Source organism: Xiphophorus maculatus, chromosome 17 (assembly GCF_002775205.1).
Source record: "Xiphophorus maculatus strain JP 163 A chromosome 17, X_maculatus-5.0-male, whole genome shotgun sequence".
NCBI lineage: Eukaryota > Metazoa > Chordata > Actinopteri > Cyprinodontiformes > Poeciliidae > Xiphophorus > Xiphophorus maculatus.
Window position 1 is genome coordinate 17,800,660 of NC_036459.1, and position 17,009 is coordinate 17,817,668.

General features: G+C 38.1%; 1 protein-coding gene across 1 annotated transcript; it reads left to right on the plus strand.

The window, feature by feature from the left end:
• The first annotated feature begins 5,301 nt into the window (after positions 1–5,301).
• On the plus strand, positions 5,302–16,764 carry LOC111611795 (plexin-C1-like). Its single transcript, XM_023349901.1, has 16 exons — positions 5,302–6,287; positions 7,119–7,247; positions 8,962–9,096; positions 9,183–9,277; positions 9,356–9,461; positions 9,540–9,693; positions 10,901–10,988; positions 11,852–11,927; positions 12,098–12,139; positions 12,243–12,376; positions 12,574–12,753; positions 13,272–13,395; positions 14,515–14,685; positions 14,758–14,928; positions 15,145–15,244; positions 15,561–16,764. The coding sequence occupies exons 1-16, from the start codon at positions 5,355–5,357 to the stop codon at positions 15,605–15,607; spliced, it is 2,685 nt and encodes an 894-aa protein (XP_023205669.1). The 5' UTR covers positions 5,302–5,354; the 3' UTR covers positions 15,608–16,764.
• The last annotated feature ends 245 nt before the right edge of the window (positions 16,765–17,009 follow it).

The following is a 17,009-nucleotide window of genomic DNA, read 5'->3' on the forward strand; positions in this document are numbered from 1 at the left end:
GACATAGGAGTGGTCCGACTGCCAGCTGGGAAATCCAGGAACAGCTTCTGATCAATATGAAGAGGTGAAGGTGAGAGTCGGGCAACCAGTGGGTAACGATCCACGGCGTCAAGAGGGGAGGAAATCCAGAAAGCCAGAACAAGGTCTTTGCAGGGAATATCCACGGCGTCACGAGGAAACACCTGAGAGAGGGAAGGCGACAAGAGAAATTACTAAGAGTCACTTCTAGGGAAAACACAGAGAGTTATCTCAGGGGGGCTCAGAGTACCATTACTGGCAACCACTCAGGCCCTGAAGTGCTAGCAGTCTGCTCCTCTTAACTCCAAGATAATGGGATGATGAAACACAGGTGCACTGAAGTGCAGATACGCCCCTCCAGGGGAGCAGCCTCTGTCACCCTCTGGTGGACGAAGGATGAAGCAGCAGGAGAACAGGACAAAACCACAAAGAAGACCAAAAACCCCGCTTCCCAACAATTTACCTCTAATAAAATAATGTGATCAAATTTGTGGTTGTTCTTCGGCTTAGCAAGACATACTGCATATTCACAACACGTTAGCCAGATGCTAAAGATGGAAATTAGCCTGACTGCAAACTGATCTAACAAACCTTTGTTTTGTAAGTAGGAACAACAATTGAACAGTTTCCTCAAAGAGTGAAGATGATAAAATAGAAACACAAGTTAAATGATATCTTGGGTCTTTTTAAATTTTAATATCTTCTTAAATTTATTTTCTGTTTCATCTGACAGTTTCTTCATCTGTGAGAGTTTTTTCGACCCAGTGTTATCTCTACCTCCTGCAGTAACTAGAAAAAAGAAAAAAAAACTGCACACAAATATCTCTGCTTCGGTTCCGTTTTAGATGTCAAGATAAATACCTGCAAAAGATGCATAATTTCCTGAGAACTACTTCAGAAAGTTATGCAACATTTAACAGTTTCTGTACCTGTTTGTCACACCTTTGATACAACCTCGAGTCAAAATTTTTACAGATATGTTATAACATTAGATGAGCCTGTTTGTCGAGTTTTTTAGATTAGCATTAGACATTAGAAAACATGCTTCTAAAAGTTTGGATTTTACATTCATGTTAAATTCAGGCAAGGCTGATGATAAACAACTTCACTTCTATTCTATTCTATTCTATTCTAAGTGCATGCATTAAAAATATGTGCAATTAGATCCGGTGTCAGAATTCAAGACATCTTTGCCATATCTGTAAAATTATGTTCAAAGAACAAATTAAGCAGAATGATGTTCACACCTATACAGATTTATGCACTAACTCTGCATTAGGGTGTGGCAGAGGCTGATTACAGGTGGTAGTTGAGAAATGAGACAGGAAATTAGTGCTCAAAATAAACCAGGATGTTCTATTAAACTAACAAAGGAAACCCTCAGGGATGTGTGCTCAGTCCTTAGCTTTTTACACTGCTGGCATATGACTCGCCTGTTAAACTGATCACTTTAAGGTCATTACATCCGCTGATGAGGAAATAGTTCTCAGATCCGGAGTGATTCCAAGTTATTTAAATATACTCAGTGATTTGTTTTGTCTGCTATTTCAACTGAAAGTGATGACAAATTTATCGACTTGATGGCTGCAGTTTTATATCACCCGCTTCTTTGGAAATCTTTGGCTTCCTTTCCAAAGTACTAAAACTGCATTAAAAACCAGCCCAGACGTGAGATCTGTTCTGTAGTTCACTAAGAACACGGTGTACTCTTCATCGCGTGTGATGAAACATCAGAGCTCACCACATTCTGGCTCCTGTTTGTGATGTGGTGAGCCGAGCAGCGGCAGTTACAGCTTATCTATCACATGTGGCTGCTGAGTGCCTATGTGGCCACGATGTCCTTACACCAAAGCTGAAACCTCATCATGCTCTCACTGGGGTGACAGGACTATAATTTGTTACAAATCTGCTGGTTCTTACGCTGCTATCCATCCATTTATTGCCTTTATTAGCTTATCATTGCTGATACAGCGAGCAATGATTTATAAAAGAACATTTGCAATAGAAAGAAAAACCTGGAGGCAGTTCCGGGATGGGAAGCACCTTGGGCGGCTGCCCATGTCATTCGTATCACAAACTGCCAGTGCTCATCTGTCTGACAACTATGACCTCATCAGCACATTTATTAAGCTTAACGTTTGTAGTAAATAAGAAGGCAGTCATATGATACCAGAGGGAAAAAAAAACAAAGGACTGAGTAAACACCCCTGAGGGCTCCCATGCGCCGAAATTGATACATAAATAGATTATTACTTAGGAGAGGCCAGCTCTCTGCTTTGTTGCCTAAACTGAGGAGAACATTCCCAATTATTATCTTTAATGCTCTGGTGTCTATTAGAAGCAGTCAATGGGTTTCCAGTATCCTGGGTGGTGAAAATCTGTAGATTAACGTCATCATCTAATAATAATACCTTCATGCATCAAGTTGATGACACAGCTAGTATACAAATCTATATCAGTGGGGACATAATGCAGAGTTGCAAGTTCTCTGCACACAGATGCACAGATGTACTAAAGATGTCATGGATGATACAGATTCTATTTCCACTCATGGAAAATATTTATTCGTGTAAGATGATGGATTCTGCATTGTTTAAAATAGCACTGGCAGAATTGAATGTACGTAGTGTTCAAACTTGTATTAGTATGAGCTTTATGGAATATAGTAATAATCTCAAAAATTCCACAGATGGAATTATCAAGTGGGAGCTAACGTATGCATGAAGCATATGTAGATTAGGCATATGTAGATGTTGTGTATGTCTATGTTGCAACATCTACATATGCAACATAGCAACAACATAGACCAACGACATCTACACATACGACTTCTGCTTCTTTTTGACACAAATGGAACCCCATACATATGCAACATCTACATATGCAACATCTACATATGCAACATCTACATATGCGACATTGACATATCCATAAAGCATTGAGACCATATGAGTCAACCAAAGACACATAGCAACAACATAGACCAACAACATCTACACATATGACGTCTACTTATTTTTGACCCAAATGTGTCACAAAAGGAAACATCATACTAATGGTGTCTTTCTAAAAATGTACCTTACAGTTGTTAAAAAGAAAAGTGTTAAGCATGTTGACTAAATGGTGCCAATATTGATAAATTTGTATAACTTTCTCAAGAACCGTAGTCATAAAAAATTTTGTGTTTTGCAGTTTTTGTCTAAACATCTAGAATGTGGTTAAAACCACAGAGATTTCAAAGAGCCATGTAAAATATCTGTAGTCACCACAGCAGTTGGTGTGAACGTTGGCTCACAGTTTCTCAGAGACTTCCTGATGAAACAGAAAATTTAAGAAAGCATTTTTATAACTCCATGCGCCACTTTATTCTTGTGTTTTCTCCTATAAACATTACTTCTAGAGGAATCTGTGCAGTTATTGTTCCTGTTTACAGAGACGTCTGGATGATCTTTTTTTTTTTCAGTCAGGCTTCCATCATTGCTCAGAAACAGCCATGATGGATGGTGATAACGAGCTTCTTGTGTATCTGACGGATCTTGAGTATGCATCTTGTTAAACCTCAGAGCTACTGCACCATTAATTGCAATTTTATTGCAGAGACAACATTAAGAAGAAGAAGAAAAACAATGCTTAAAAGATTCAAATAATGCTTGTTCCGGAGAGTTCTAGACTTGGATTGACCTAATTAATTATTTTTATGCTATGTTTAAGAATAGTGTCATCTTTATGCTGACGACAGCTTATTTTATCTTGAAATAATCAAGTTTACTCACATAGTGCATCTTAGCAACAAGGCAGTTCAAAGAGCTTTACTTCATGAAAACAAACAAACATCATAAACCCATCACACAGTCAACAGCTGTGAAAACCAGTTGCTGACTGGTTTTCACAAGTCAACATTGCAATGGCGACAAATGCAGTGTTGTTTGCATTTGTCAGACGACATTGATAAAATCATATAAATGGGTCAATGTTCCATTGTTTAGAGTTCAAAAGCAACTTTGAACAGCTGGCGGGTTTTAGCCTTGTTTTAAAGGAACTCAGTGTTTCAGCCGTTTTGCAGTTTTATGGAAGTTTGTTCCAGATTTGTGGTGCACAGAAACGGAATGTTGCTTCTCCATGTTTGGTTCTGGTTCTGGTTCTAATGCAGAGCAGAACCAGAACCAGAAGACCTGAGAGGTCTGGAAGGTTGATACAGCAACAGCACATCTTTAATGTGTCTTGGTGATAATTTATAAACTACCAACAGTATTTTAAAGTCTATTCTCTCAGTGGAAGGACCGTAGAACTGGTTGATATTTTCTACCTTCCTGGTTTTAGTCAGAACACCAGCAGCAGTGTTCTAGATCAGCTGCAGCTGGAGGATTAATTTGTTTTAGGCAGACCTAAGAAGACACTGTTACAGTTATCAAAGCGACCAAAGATGGATGAGTTTCTAGATCTTGCTCAGACATTAGTCCTCTAATCCTGGATTAGAGGACTCAGGTGATTAAAGGCTGACTTTATGTGACTCTAAAATAAAGTGAAACATTGCAGTGTACTACAGTAAAATACAAATCTCTCTGAGAGATGCTGAAAAGTGATGTATCAATTCCAGCTGGAGCCAAAATGAGTTATGTTTAGGTGGATTCAACATGTGCAATATTCACAATGGGCCATATTTTCAGCTATGTATTTTACAGATCCGAATAAGAACTATGGCTTTAAGAGCTCACAAGGGCTTGGGTCACATTAGCAGAAGTGTTTTATAGCAAAAATGGGATAAACAAAAATAAATGATCGTACAATAAAGTGACAGGATTAAAGGTTTATATTTTCTATTTAAGTACAAGGAGAATTACGATTCTTTTATAATTTCACTTAACTTCGACGTTATAAGAAAATCTGTTTTTTGACTGACAAATTGGATGAAACTTTAAATATATTTCTCTGCATCCCTCAAGAAAAATACTGAGACATTTCCAGATGTCCAGGGACAAACAAAACAATTGTTGCTCCAGATTTTGAATTGCTTTTATACAAAAACTTAAATTGTTGACTTTACAGTTCAATAAAAATCTGTTCAGTTAAATCACAAGGAGCAGAAACAAAGTGAGCAAATAAAAATACATTTATTAAAAAGGTTGAGCAACAAAGCTTTTGGATGAATTTGCCTTCAATATTCTTTGAACAGGACTTTGGCTGACATGTAACAAGAGAAGATGACGTGAAGTTGAGCTCCCTCCCTCTCACTTCTGACACAGACGCAGCACATTTACCCACATTTCTGCAGAGACACAAGGATCAAACCGACCTGCAGTCCGTCCTTATCTCAGAGCCGCTTCCTTTAGAACAAGATGATTCTGCTGCTCTGTCTGCTTTACTTGATCTGTGGAGAACCTGCTTGGAGTCTGGAGAAAGAATTGTTCACAGCTAAAGAGGATATTCAACAGGTGGCCGTGGCTAACAACGGTCTTTATGTCGCTACAGTAAAGACACTTTATCGGTGGGTCAACCTGAATGTGGATCCCAGCCAGAGCCCTGAGACGGCTCAGCTTCGCGCAAATTTTAGCATTAACGTGTTCTTATTTGATAAGAACAACAGATTGATCAGCTGTGGTGTGAATGAAAAACGAAACTGTTACTGTGAGATTCGGGACCAGAAGAACATCAAAAAACCTGTTTACAGTAAATCCATCCAGGTGGCACCTCAGAGGAGAAGCAGTGGGTCTGTCAGCTTTCTGGTGGATGTGAAGGAGGATTCAGGTCAGACTGAGACTTACATTCTGACAGCGATAAAGAACCCGAGAGACAAGACAGAGTGTAGCGATGATTTAGAGACAATCAACCTTCAAAACACTGATCAAAAACAGTCTGGGAAAAGATTTTCCTGGTCTGGTCGATCAGGTGATAAACCTGGGATCCAAACTGAAGCTGATGTAGAGTTTGTGGACGGATTCCAGATCAACTCAACAGTGTATCTGTTCTCCAACGTGGCATCAGGAGGTAAAACCAACAAAGTCCGTCTGATCTGGCTTCAGGCTCAAACCAACAAAACTCAGACTCTGGAGTCTCTTCATGGAGCGACTCTCAGTTCCTCTGGAGGCAGCAGACTGCTGGCCTCCTCGGTCGTCCCAGGTGGACAGCAGGTCCTGTGGAGTGGAGTGTTCAGTGTGGACGGAGGAGAAAGCAACACTGAGCTGCTGCTGTTTGACGTCAGTCCTGAACTCAGCAGGGAGGCAAACATAGATCCTGACTTTTATACATCGGTGGACAAGCCAAAAAACCCGGTGAGTTGCTGTATATCCTGCGCAGAATTACATATTTATTCCAATTAAATTTTTTGTCATAGTGAAATATTTCTGATTTTTAATGACTTACGTTCTTAAGCAACGCTTAAGGTTGAAAGCAACCTTTCAAAATTTTTACATTTTGTAAGTTTATACAAGCCAGCTTAAAGCAGTTTTAATTTTTAATTAAAATGACCAAATTTTAATTTAATTTCGTCATGGAACCACCGCAATTTTGTGTTTTCAGCATTAGAAGAATGTTGACAAAGATTTGTGCCCAATTGTAATGGAAACGCAGCTAGCAAAGAATATTTCTCTTAAATGTGCAGCTAATTCATTGTAATGTACTTTACATAAATGTCATTACTTCACATGTGTCAAGTATTTCTTTTTACTCACTAGTTTCACCACCTTCAGTTCTGTCAACTCTTATCAGATGGACTTTATGTTGTTTTTTGTTTTAAATGATATTTCTCTTGTTTCTTGAGAAGCATTTGTCTGTAAAAACTGAGTAAAAATATCACTAATAGGTCATTAAAAAATTAGTTTTATATTCATTTCTGTCAGATGGTGATGACAAAGTTCTGGGTCAGGTCCATTAAAAAATGTATTTTCAAAAAACTGTTGCAACTGGGAGCCTGCACTTTAGCATCTTTACATTTTCAAAACATTATTTGTCATATTTGTATACATAAGCTTGAGGAATAATAAAAAAAACGAATTGGGAAAATTTAAACCCATTTTGTCCCACTTCTCAAGATTCACTGATTTGTAAAAATATTTATCAGATCATCAATAGTCATCAGATGTAATAATGTGTCTATTTCTTAGTCAGAACCAAAGTCCCTAGAACCGAAGGCTGTTCTGTTCAAGAAGAAATACATGAACTCTGTGTTGGTGGTGAAGCAGGACAGCTGGACGGTTTTCTTCATTGGAACAAGCAACGGGCAGCTGATTAAGGTCAGTGGTTGTGTTTCAGGAACAGATATTATATCTCATCTTTGTGAGGATTGGAGTTTTTCTTTGTGCTTATTTTAGGTTTCTGTGTCTATTGAGTCTCCGTGTTGTCCTGTCTACCCCTTGATTGTTCCCTGCTGTGTGTCGTTCCCTGATTACCCTCTGTGTATTTAATCCCACTTGTGTTCCTTGTTCCTCGTCTGGTCCTTGTCTAATCTGTCTAGTTGTCAAGTCAAGTCTGTCGCCAAATGTCTTCTTGGTTTCCAGTTGCTACCAGTTGTGAGCCTTATTAGCTTTCAGCTCATTCTGTGCTGAACCATGATCCAAAACGCACATCCAAGGCAAAATTTTGGATGGATTAAGCTGGCTACCAATAAGTTTCTGGAATTGCTGCCACCTTATTAAAGCATAACCCAGAAAACTAACCAATTTAAACAAAAAGTTCTGATAAAGAGAGGGTACAAATGGTTTCTTGTTGGTTACAAAAGCATATGGTTTTGCTGCAGCCTACAAAAGCACATTATCCAGATACCAGTAGAAGTAGTGTATGCATGTATTTGAGTCTGTATGCAAATGTTTGACAGTGTGTGGAGAAAATCCACAATATACTCAAATATACAGTTCCAGTTCTAGTTTTTAGTAACCATTGAAATTGTATATAGTTGTATTGTATTGTTCATAGTTTCTCCATTCTGTAAAAAGAGCAGTTCAAATGCTACAATAAAAACTCAAAATGAATGTAACATTAATGTCCATAATTGTATGTAAACTTCTGTACAGAATCGTATGAATGTTTGTGTGTATTAGAGCCATTTTAAGTTTTTTTTTTAGCTTAAACTATATAAGCTATATTTATAGCTTTAAGCTTCTTCATAGTAAAACTAAAGTGTCCAGTGAAAACTGGAGGCTTCTGCGGCTTTTCTTTAACCCACTGCCTGCTTATAAATACTGAGACAGTCAATGAAAAGAGACAGCAGGGGTCAAGCCCCAATTATTGAGCCCAGATAAGTGAACGACACTGAAAATCGACCAAAATTTGGGTGTACTACAATTGGGCTAAAACTGTTAGTACATTCAAAAGCCTGCTAATAGATGTAAATTCAGCTCATCTATCACTAGATAAGATCACAAAGTAAGTGTTGAACCACAGAAACAGAGATGCTTGCTTATATAGCATAAAGACACGCAAACTCCTTTCAGAACCTAGAGGCAACATTGCCCCATGATGATGCAGCTTACAGAAGCAAAGCTGGTCGTGTGTAACCAGCACAGAATTACAGAGAGTAAAGCATGTTTGAAAGAACCAGCTAGTTCAGAGGTCCTCTGAACGCCACAGTACTTAACAGTACACAATGTCACACTGATGGTGGTGCTACTACATAATAGCCACAGCCAGAGGCGGTCCTAGCCGGTTTGGCACCATGGGCGAACAGCCCCCATTAGCGCCCCCAAGAAGTTTTGTAATGGCTGGAAGAGGCTGGACTGAAGAACAGTTACAGAGGTATTCATCTAGGCAGGTGATAAACTTTCAGCACAAGACCAACAGAAACCAAAGCCTACCACAGCAAGCGTAACCCAGCAGGAGTTCAGACACCAAAGAGACAATTCAATCAATCAAGTTTAATTATTTAGCACATTTCAGCAACAAGGCAGGTCAAATGGTTTCACATAAAAAAAACCACACAAAAATGGTAAATATCTGTTCTGCTGTTGTCAGCTTCCTGTGGACAAGAACAATCGCCCAGCATGTCCAAAGGAGCACTACAGGGCCAGTGGTAATGAGAACATTTTTTCAAAAATCCTTCTGGACCCAGTGGATCATAAATACATATATCTGCAGTTTAAAAAACAGGTAACCACTTTTGTTTTTTAGTTTTTCATGTTGCCTTTACTAAACTGCATGTTAAAGTGTGTCTGAATCTTTGAGTTTTCTTCCAGATTGAGCGCGTAACAGTGTTGAACTGCGGAGAATACACGAGTGCGGAGAAGTGTCGTACGGATCCATTCTGTGTCTGGTGTGTCTCTGAGGAAAGGTCAGAGAAACTTCAGGTGCGGCTGAATCCTCCAGAAAATTCTGAAAGTCGTGACGACATGTTTGAATTTCTTTTCAGCTGCACATTTAGTAAAGATGAGTGCAAAGACGACTGGATGTCCATCCCTGATGAATACCAACAGGAAGTGATTTCCTACAGAGCTGAGAAGGACTCCACTGGACAGGTGGATCAATAACAGACTGATGACTTTATTCAGTTGGAACTACAAGTTATTGATTTCTTCTATTCGCTCCTTTCTCAGGTCAAAGTAGTCGTCAAAGTTCACCTGACTGTGGCACAGAAGATTCGGTCTGAACTTACCTGTGAGGTCTCTGCAAACCTTCGCTGGCATTGTCTGCCACAACCTCAGTACCCACAATGCACCTGCATTCTCTCTGACGAGATTAATGCTGAAGGTCAGTAACGTTTGGTAAATAAATTTCTCGTTGGCCCTACGTCATTGCAAAACTCCTAGGCTTGCATGATTTATCATCTGGCTTATCATTAAATATTACAAATGAAAACCATAGTAATAAAAACTACAATTTACATTAATCTTGATTACCGCATATTTCAAAATCAGAAATGGCTGACAGTAAAGTCATAATGGAGCCCAATTATTACAATCTTGTGTGAAAGCCATCTTTCTGACAGAACAGAACAAATATAATTTAACCAGGGTGCAAATCCTAAAAATCCTAAATCAAGATCCAGTAGGAACTGTTATTTGTTGACACAGTTTGCATGAGGCTGGACTAAAATGCAACTCTGTTGAAATCTCTCAGGGTTCACTTATCTGTTGCAATGCTCAATAAGAACTATTTATCAGCTTGGTTCCTGTTCATCTTGTTGTCATCAATGTAAAGATGCAAAAAAAGAAATAATTTTTCATTGTACCTTTAAAAAAAGAAGACAACTTTATATTCAGTGAAATTCTGCCAAGAAACTCTATGCTTCATTTCCTATCATGTTGATATAACCTTATGTTGCATCAAAGCAGGCTAATCTGATAAAGCTACCTGGTAAGAAACACTGAACCAGTTACCTGGGTAACCAGTGACTAAAACTACTTTACCCAGAGTTACATAATCTCAATAGTACAAAGATTACTTGTTTGTTTTTACTTGCGGAGTGTAACACAAGTGTGTATTCGCTCACCAAAATGAACCAAATATTTTGGTGAGAGCTAAATAGTGTAAGTAGTAGTGAAGTCTTCCTGTGTCCTACAGCGAATGTCAGTACAAACCTCCATGTTGCTCCATACTGCAACCAAAAGCACAGAATCTGAGAAGAATCATCTATACTTCTGCATGTAGCCAATTATTTACATATAAAACAAATACGTTGACCACAACATAGGTTTCACAAACACAAAAAAATAAAATACTTCATCTACTTGCCTCACTTTTATTGAACAGAACTTTATTAAATACAATTTCAGTAGCGTATGAATTGTAACGTTTCCCAGCTTGTTTGGTCTTATTCATGTATTTAATGTTTAACTAACTAAAATAGCCTCCTGCTGTCTATATGTGCACACTGCTGTACAGTGTATTAAAATGTTTCCTACTGTACAGTATTTTGTCAAAAATAACTGCTGTGATTTTTTTTTTTCATTTGCAGAACTTGATGTCACTGTAAATATTGCATTCAACAAAACAACACTGACGAAGCATCTAAAGCTATTCGACTGTTCTGACATTTCACTCTCGTAAGTTCATTTACGCTTTACAGATTTCAAATTTCAAGATATTTTAATCAGCCAACAATAAATCTCAACTCCAAACGTTTTCAAATGATAAGTGTGGTTATTTGTTTATAGAAGGAAACTGTTGGATAAATTGTATTATTAGTAATTATCAAATATTTGTTGTATCATGTAGCCTTGTAGTTACATTTTAGATAATGTTTCTGTGTGTTAAATAACTTTGATTCTATCCTGAGACTTCCCTGGGAAATAGGGGTGACAGCTACTCTCAGCAGCTGTTGTCCTGCAGGACTTCCTACAAGACGGAGGTGTTAATTGCTCCCAGCAGAGTTTTACAGGCCTGACAATGGGCTCTGCTCTGTGCTGCTTTGTGATACAAAGCCGTTGCTTTGAAGCTATGCAACTTGTCTTGTTCCACACCGTGCCTGGAGCAAGAAAGATTTAGAGTATAGATAACGTGTGTCTAGATAGTGAATGTTATTTAGCGCTGCGACCATATGATGAATGCTTTGACCCCACCCCATAGAGTTGCAGCGCCCCATGTGGCAGGGTTTCCTGAAATCAATAAAATAGAGGAGCGGGAGATGTGTTTTTCAGAGCGGTTGGAGATTTGTAACTGAAAGCACATCTCTGTCTGCTCTCCTCGCGAGAAACAAAGAATCTAACTCTCTTGTCTTTCCTAAGTTTGTTTATTTAGACCTGACAGAAACTGTCCTAAATAAACCTGGGCGAATGTGAAAAAGTCATTAAGATGAGAAAAAAAAAGACATCGACATGTATTGTGTGTTTTTGTACCGTTTGTAATAATCGTTACCATTGTTGTGCACCGATATATTACTACAACTACGTTGTTGTTTTCTCTGCAGGTGTCAGCAGTGCATCAGAGCCGGATGTGGCTGGAGGGAGAGCCGCTGTACCTGGGACAGTGAAGGAGTGCGGAATGTAATCAGATGGTTTTTAAAGAAAAGTCTCCAAGTTTACCTGTGATGCATTCAGTTTTAAACCAACATTTGCCTGAAACAGTTGTATACTGACCGGCGAAAAGAAGCAGGTTAGGAAATGGAAGCAGACATTTCTGCCTGTTGAATTTGTTCCTGTTCTTTGGTTTGTAGGACAGTGTTTGCCGAAAGTCCACCTCTCAGGGAAACCTTGTGGTGAGTCTAACGTTCCACACGGTTCTTCTGACTCTCACCCAAGTTCAGAATAACACCAGAGAAGTTAAAACACTGAGGCAGTTTATTTTGGGTTTCCTGACAGCGGCCGGGGAACATCTCCGTCTTTCCCAGTCGTGTGTCTTACTACGGCAGAAATAACGCTACTTTGAGAGGTCGCAACCTCACAGATGTGATTGCCATCAAGGTCCACGCAGAAATGGACTGTTCCCCACAGGAGTAAGTCACTCTTTATGCTAAGCTACCATTTTGTGATCGTCTAGCTAAAGTGAAAATGTTTAAAAATGCTCAGGAACCTATTGATCCAGAAAGAATGCCAGCCTTTGACATTTGTGAGTCTGATTTTCATTCTTATAATATAATGAGATCTAAAATTAGGTTCTTTTTCCTCTGTTCCAACATGTCTGACTGATTAGATCTCCAGTTTGGAACAACACTGGTGAGAGTCTGACGTTCCACATTCCCAGTAGAACCAATGAAGCTGAAGCCAAAGTGTGTGCTGTCCTGTCTGATGGGAGTTGCCATGGCGAAGCTGATATAACCTACCAGTCAGCGCCATCTTGTACTGATGAGTTACTTGTCTTTACCTGGAGAAGGTAACGGAAGATATGTGATTGCAGAAATATCCACATTTTATAATGGGTATTAAAAGAGCTGGATATATTACACAGATTATGGGAGAGATCACTATTTAAGCAGCAGCACAACTCGAGTTGAAACTCTAAACTAGTTAGCATGTGTTGCCTCATTTAATGCAAATATGGTGACAAATGATTTTAAGGTTTCCTATAAAGTGTCACTTTAAGTAAAGTATCAGTATTGATCATACAATCAGCACCAGTAAGGATTAATGATTAAACTGTAAAGGAGAGTGGATAGTTAACGCACCCTAAAAAGATTAAAACCAATCATTCATCTAAAATGATTCCACAGTTGGTTTGCTCCTAATGTTTACAAAATACTTACAGTGGAACTTTTCAGCATCTTATGTTTTATTATGTTTCCTATTGTACATAGGCCTGATGAAGACAAAATCATTTCATATGTGGATCATTCTTACAGGTCTAGACGACTGTAATGATTTTCTTCTCTCACTGTTTCCGTCATCATACAGTGGGAAGAGGAAGGTCACAATTTTTGGATCTTATTTGGACTTTGTGGAAATGGTCGTGCACTATAATCACTCATACAACTATTCCCAAGAGGAAGAAACAGTTCCTGAGAACAAAACCTTTGAGGTGGGTGTATGGACACACACACATATAGGTTTGTATTTTAGGACTTATTAGGACTTTGTATTGACTTCCATTCATTTTAGTAACTCCATTTATGCCTAACAGACATTTTTCCTAACCGTTTCTATACGAGGCCTGTAGGATCTGAGTACCTCAATTATTGAAATTCCTTGAGGCAAATTATGTGCCTTGAAGCTTCGTTAAATTATGTTTAACTATTTAGCACAATGTGTTTCAACTGAACAAACATTTGTGTTGCTCAATGTGCTTACTGCTGTCACCGAGTTGTTGACGAATGCTAAGTGCTAGCTAGAGATAGGAACTGACAAGAATTTATCAATGCCAATTCCATTATCGATTAGATTCCTCATCAATTCTAATTGAGTTGGGACATAAACTCTTTAATTCAAAGTATGCACCATGTTGTATTTGATTCAAACTGATTTAAAGCTGACTTAAAATAAAAGTCAAGTGAAATGCACATCAGCTATTTTTGTGCAGACAAATTTGCATGTTTGACTTTTCAGGAAGGATATTTCAGGAATTATTTCAAGATATTTCAGATGTTATTTATTTTCTCCTGTGTAATTTTCCTCCTACCTGCCTCGATGGCAGCAGTTGCTAAGCGGAGGTACTAGTTCTCAACTAGTCATATTCAGTAGATTAGAATATTAATGAAACGTTCATGTATTTCAGTTAGTCAGTTCACTTGGTAAACACATTATGTAGGTTAATTCCCCACAGACTGACATTTAACAGGTTTGAACACATGATATTTAACATTATACTATGATAACAGACCAAAAAAAAAAAATTTTATTGCAGAAATGTCTAAATTATTGGTAATCAGTCATCCATACTAAAAAGAAAATCTGTAATTTTGTCAGTAATAGAAAAACTCAGATTGGTCTTTGCATCAAAGAAGACATGCAGAAGTTGGCTGACATGTAGTTTCCATGATCTCTGACGTCGTATCCATGCCTGAGAGTTTTTATTGGCTTATTTTATTAAGATTTTTATCACATTAGGTTGTTTAATAGTCACTTCAGTCACCAACACATTCACCTTCTTATCCTCTGGTGGTAAATGTAATAACTGTGAATGTTTTAAAATTCTTTACAGAATCTCACCTATGAAACACTTGACGGAAGAACTGCCCGGTGGTCCTACAGACTGTATTTGAAAGTAGCCAATGAAACATTGTATTGCTCTGGAATAAACTTCCATCCAGACCCACAGTTTCCCACATTTGTATCAAGGAGGACAGGAAACGATGTCCAAGTTATGATCCAGGTGATTTTGTTTTACTTTTAGTATCTACATGTGATGGAAATGTCAGTTGTAATTTGTTTCTGTTCTCTTCAGTGTCTAGACGGGGACCTGGAGATGACAACAGAAGAGTTATCAGTGTGGGGCTTAAAGGATGGCAAGCAATACCCCTGCATCATGAAGGGCAAAAATAAAACGCATACTGGGGCAAACTATTTCATCTGCCAAATTCAAAACACAACTCATGTCAAATTTTCTCAGTTAACGGTAATATTATTAATCGGCAACGTACAATCTGAACATTTGCGTGGCGATGCATCAAACAGTCCTAGTGTACAGCAGTGCTGCTTGTAATTTAGCGTAAGCCATTAAATCTAATGTTTAGTCTTCATGCTGACCTGAAGTCATAGAGCACAAATACAACCTTTTGTAAAAAAAAAACAAAAAAACAATTTAATATAGTGTTGTCATTTTTTCCTCCAGATTAAATATGGACGAATGACAGTTCAGGTGGGGAATCCACCTCTGTCTGATCAGTACCTTCTGATGCTGCGCCTTCTGCTGGTTCCCTGTGGTACTGCAGGTAAATTTCAAGAGCGTGTGCTGTGTAACTTGGGCATATTCAACCTAGATTTGATAGATAGATAGATAGATAGATAGATAGATAGATAGATAGATAGATAGATAGATAGATAGATAGATAGATAGATAGATAGATAGATAGATAGATAGATAGATAGATAGATAGATAGATAGATAGATAGATAGATAGATAGATAGATAGATAGATAGATAGATAGATAGATAGATAGATAGATAGATAGATAGATAGATAGATAGATTCACATGTCATTTTGATGTAAATAGTGACAATTTTTTTTTATCTGTCCACTGTTTAGTGCTGGTGATTATCTGTCAGTGCCTTGCTATGAAGAACAAGCCCTGATCCTTGGCGTCTTTCATCCTCAGAGTTCCAGGAAATACTTCATTTATGAAATGTTGGATTCATTCATATTAGATATGACATAGCTTCTCGCAAGGATTACCTTTATGTTGAACAGTTTTGTAATTTGTAAGTGGAAAACCTCTTCCATGTTTTCATTTCCCGCAAATTCTTTGCCATATTAAAAGCCAACAGCCTCTGAGTGACCACCATTATGGTAGAAAGAGTTATCGTTTAGAATAATGGAGAAAACTGCAGCAGGTTAATGTAACTCAATAACCTGCCAGAGTAAAACATGGTGTTTATCTCCAGACGCTGAGGCCTAGCAGCTTGCCGCTGTGTGTTTGTTCAGGTTCATCAAAAGAACTGAGAGGTGGAGTCGTTCTGTTCTGTAATTCTCCTGTTAATGTCAAATCATCTTGATCAGAGATTGCATGTTGTATCATACAAATTCTTTTCTAGCTTATTGCAAGTAACAATGAAATCTGAAATGTGATCAAGGGCATAAATGATAATCCTGCTGATTTTATGTATAGACTGACAAATATTGCAAAACTAAAAAGGTTTATATGCATCTTAGATCCTTTAAAAATATATATATATATTTACTCTTTGTCTTATGCTTGCTTGTTGATATTTGGAAATGTATGCAACATATTTCAAAATCTGTGGCAGAAATGAGTGATTGCATAAATATTCACCTCCTTCAAAGTGAGTGACCTAATTCAACAGAGGTCCAGCCCAGTGGTGACAGTCGTCTCCCAACCAGTGGCATGGAGATCAGCCGAGAGGAGAGAGTGTATGGATAGAAAAAACATCTCTTAAGGCTGTGAACATCCTGTTGGGTTCAGTTCAAAGAATGGAAGGATTGTGATCTTTGTGACGATGTGCCTGGATCAGACGACCTCACAACCCGAGAGACCGTGAAGAAGAAGAAGAACACAGACCCTGGGAGGGTCGTAAAGGACGAAGGTAAAACGAAGAGCTACAGCTGAACACTGGCTGGAAGGAGGTGAATATTTATACAATCACTTATTTCATCTGACATTTTTTATTTGTCAGTCAGTTTTCACTTTAACACTTTGAGTTGTTTTTTTTTTTCATTTTTATTGATGTTTGATTATTAAAAGCAATAAAAGGCGGTGAACACGTTTTGTAGGCACTGTGTACGTGGGACATTTTTGTGCTGTGCTTTCTGTAAGTCATATCTTTATCTTTCTTTGTGAAGTGTATATTGCTGTCAACGCGTTCGCCTATCAGCACATTCAGCAGCCCGGCTGAAAGTTAATATTAGATGGGATAATAAAGGTCATTTTATTTTAGATAGAAAAAAAAACCTAACATATAAATCAAACCGAAAATGTAGCGCTAGATAAAAAAAATATACTTTAAAAAGAAGACATTG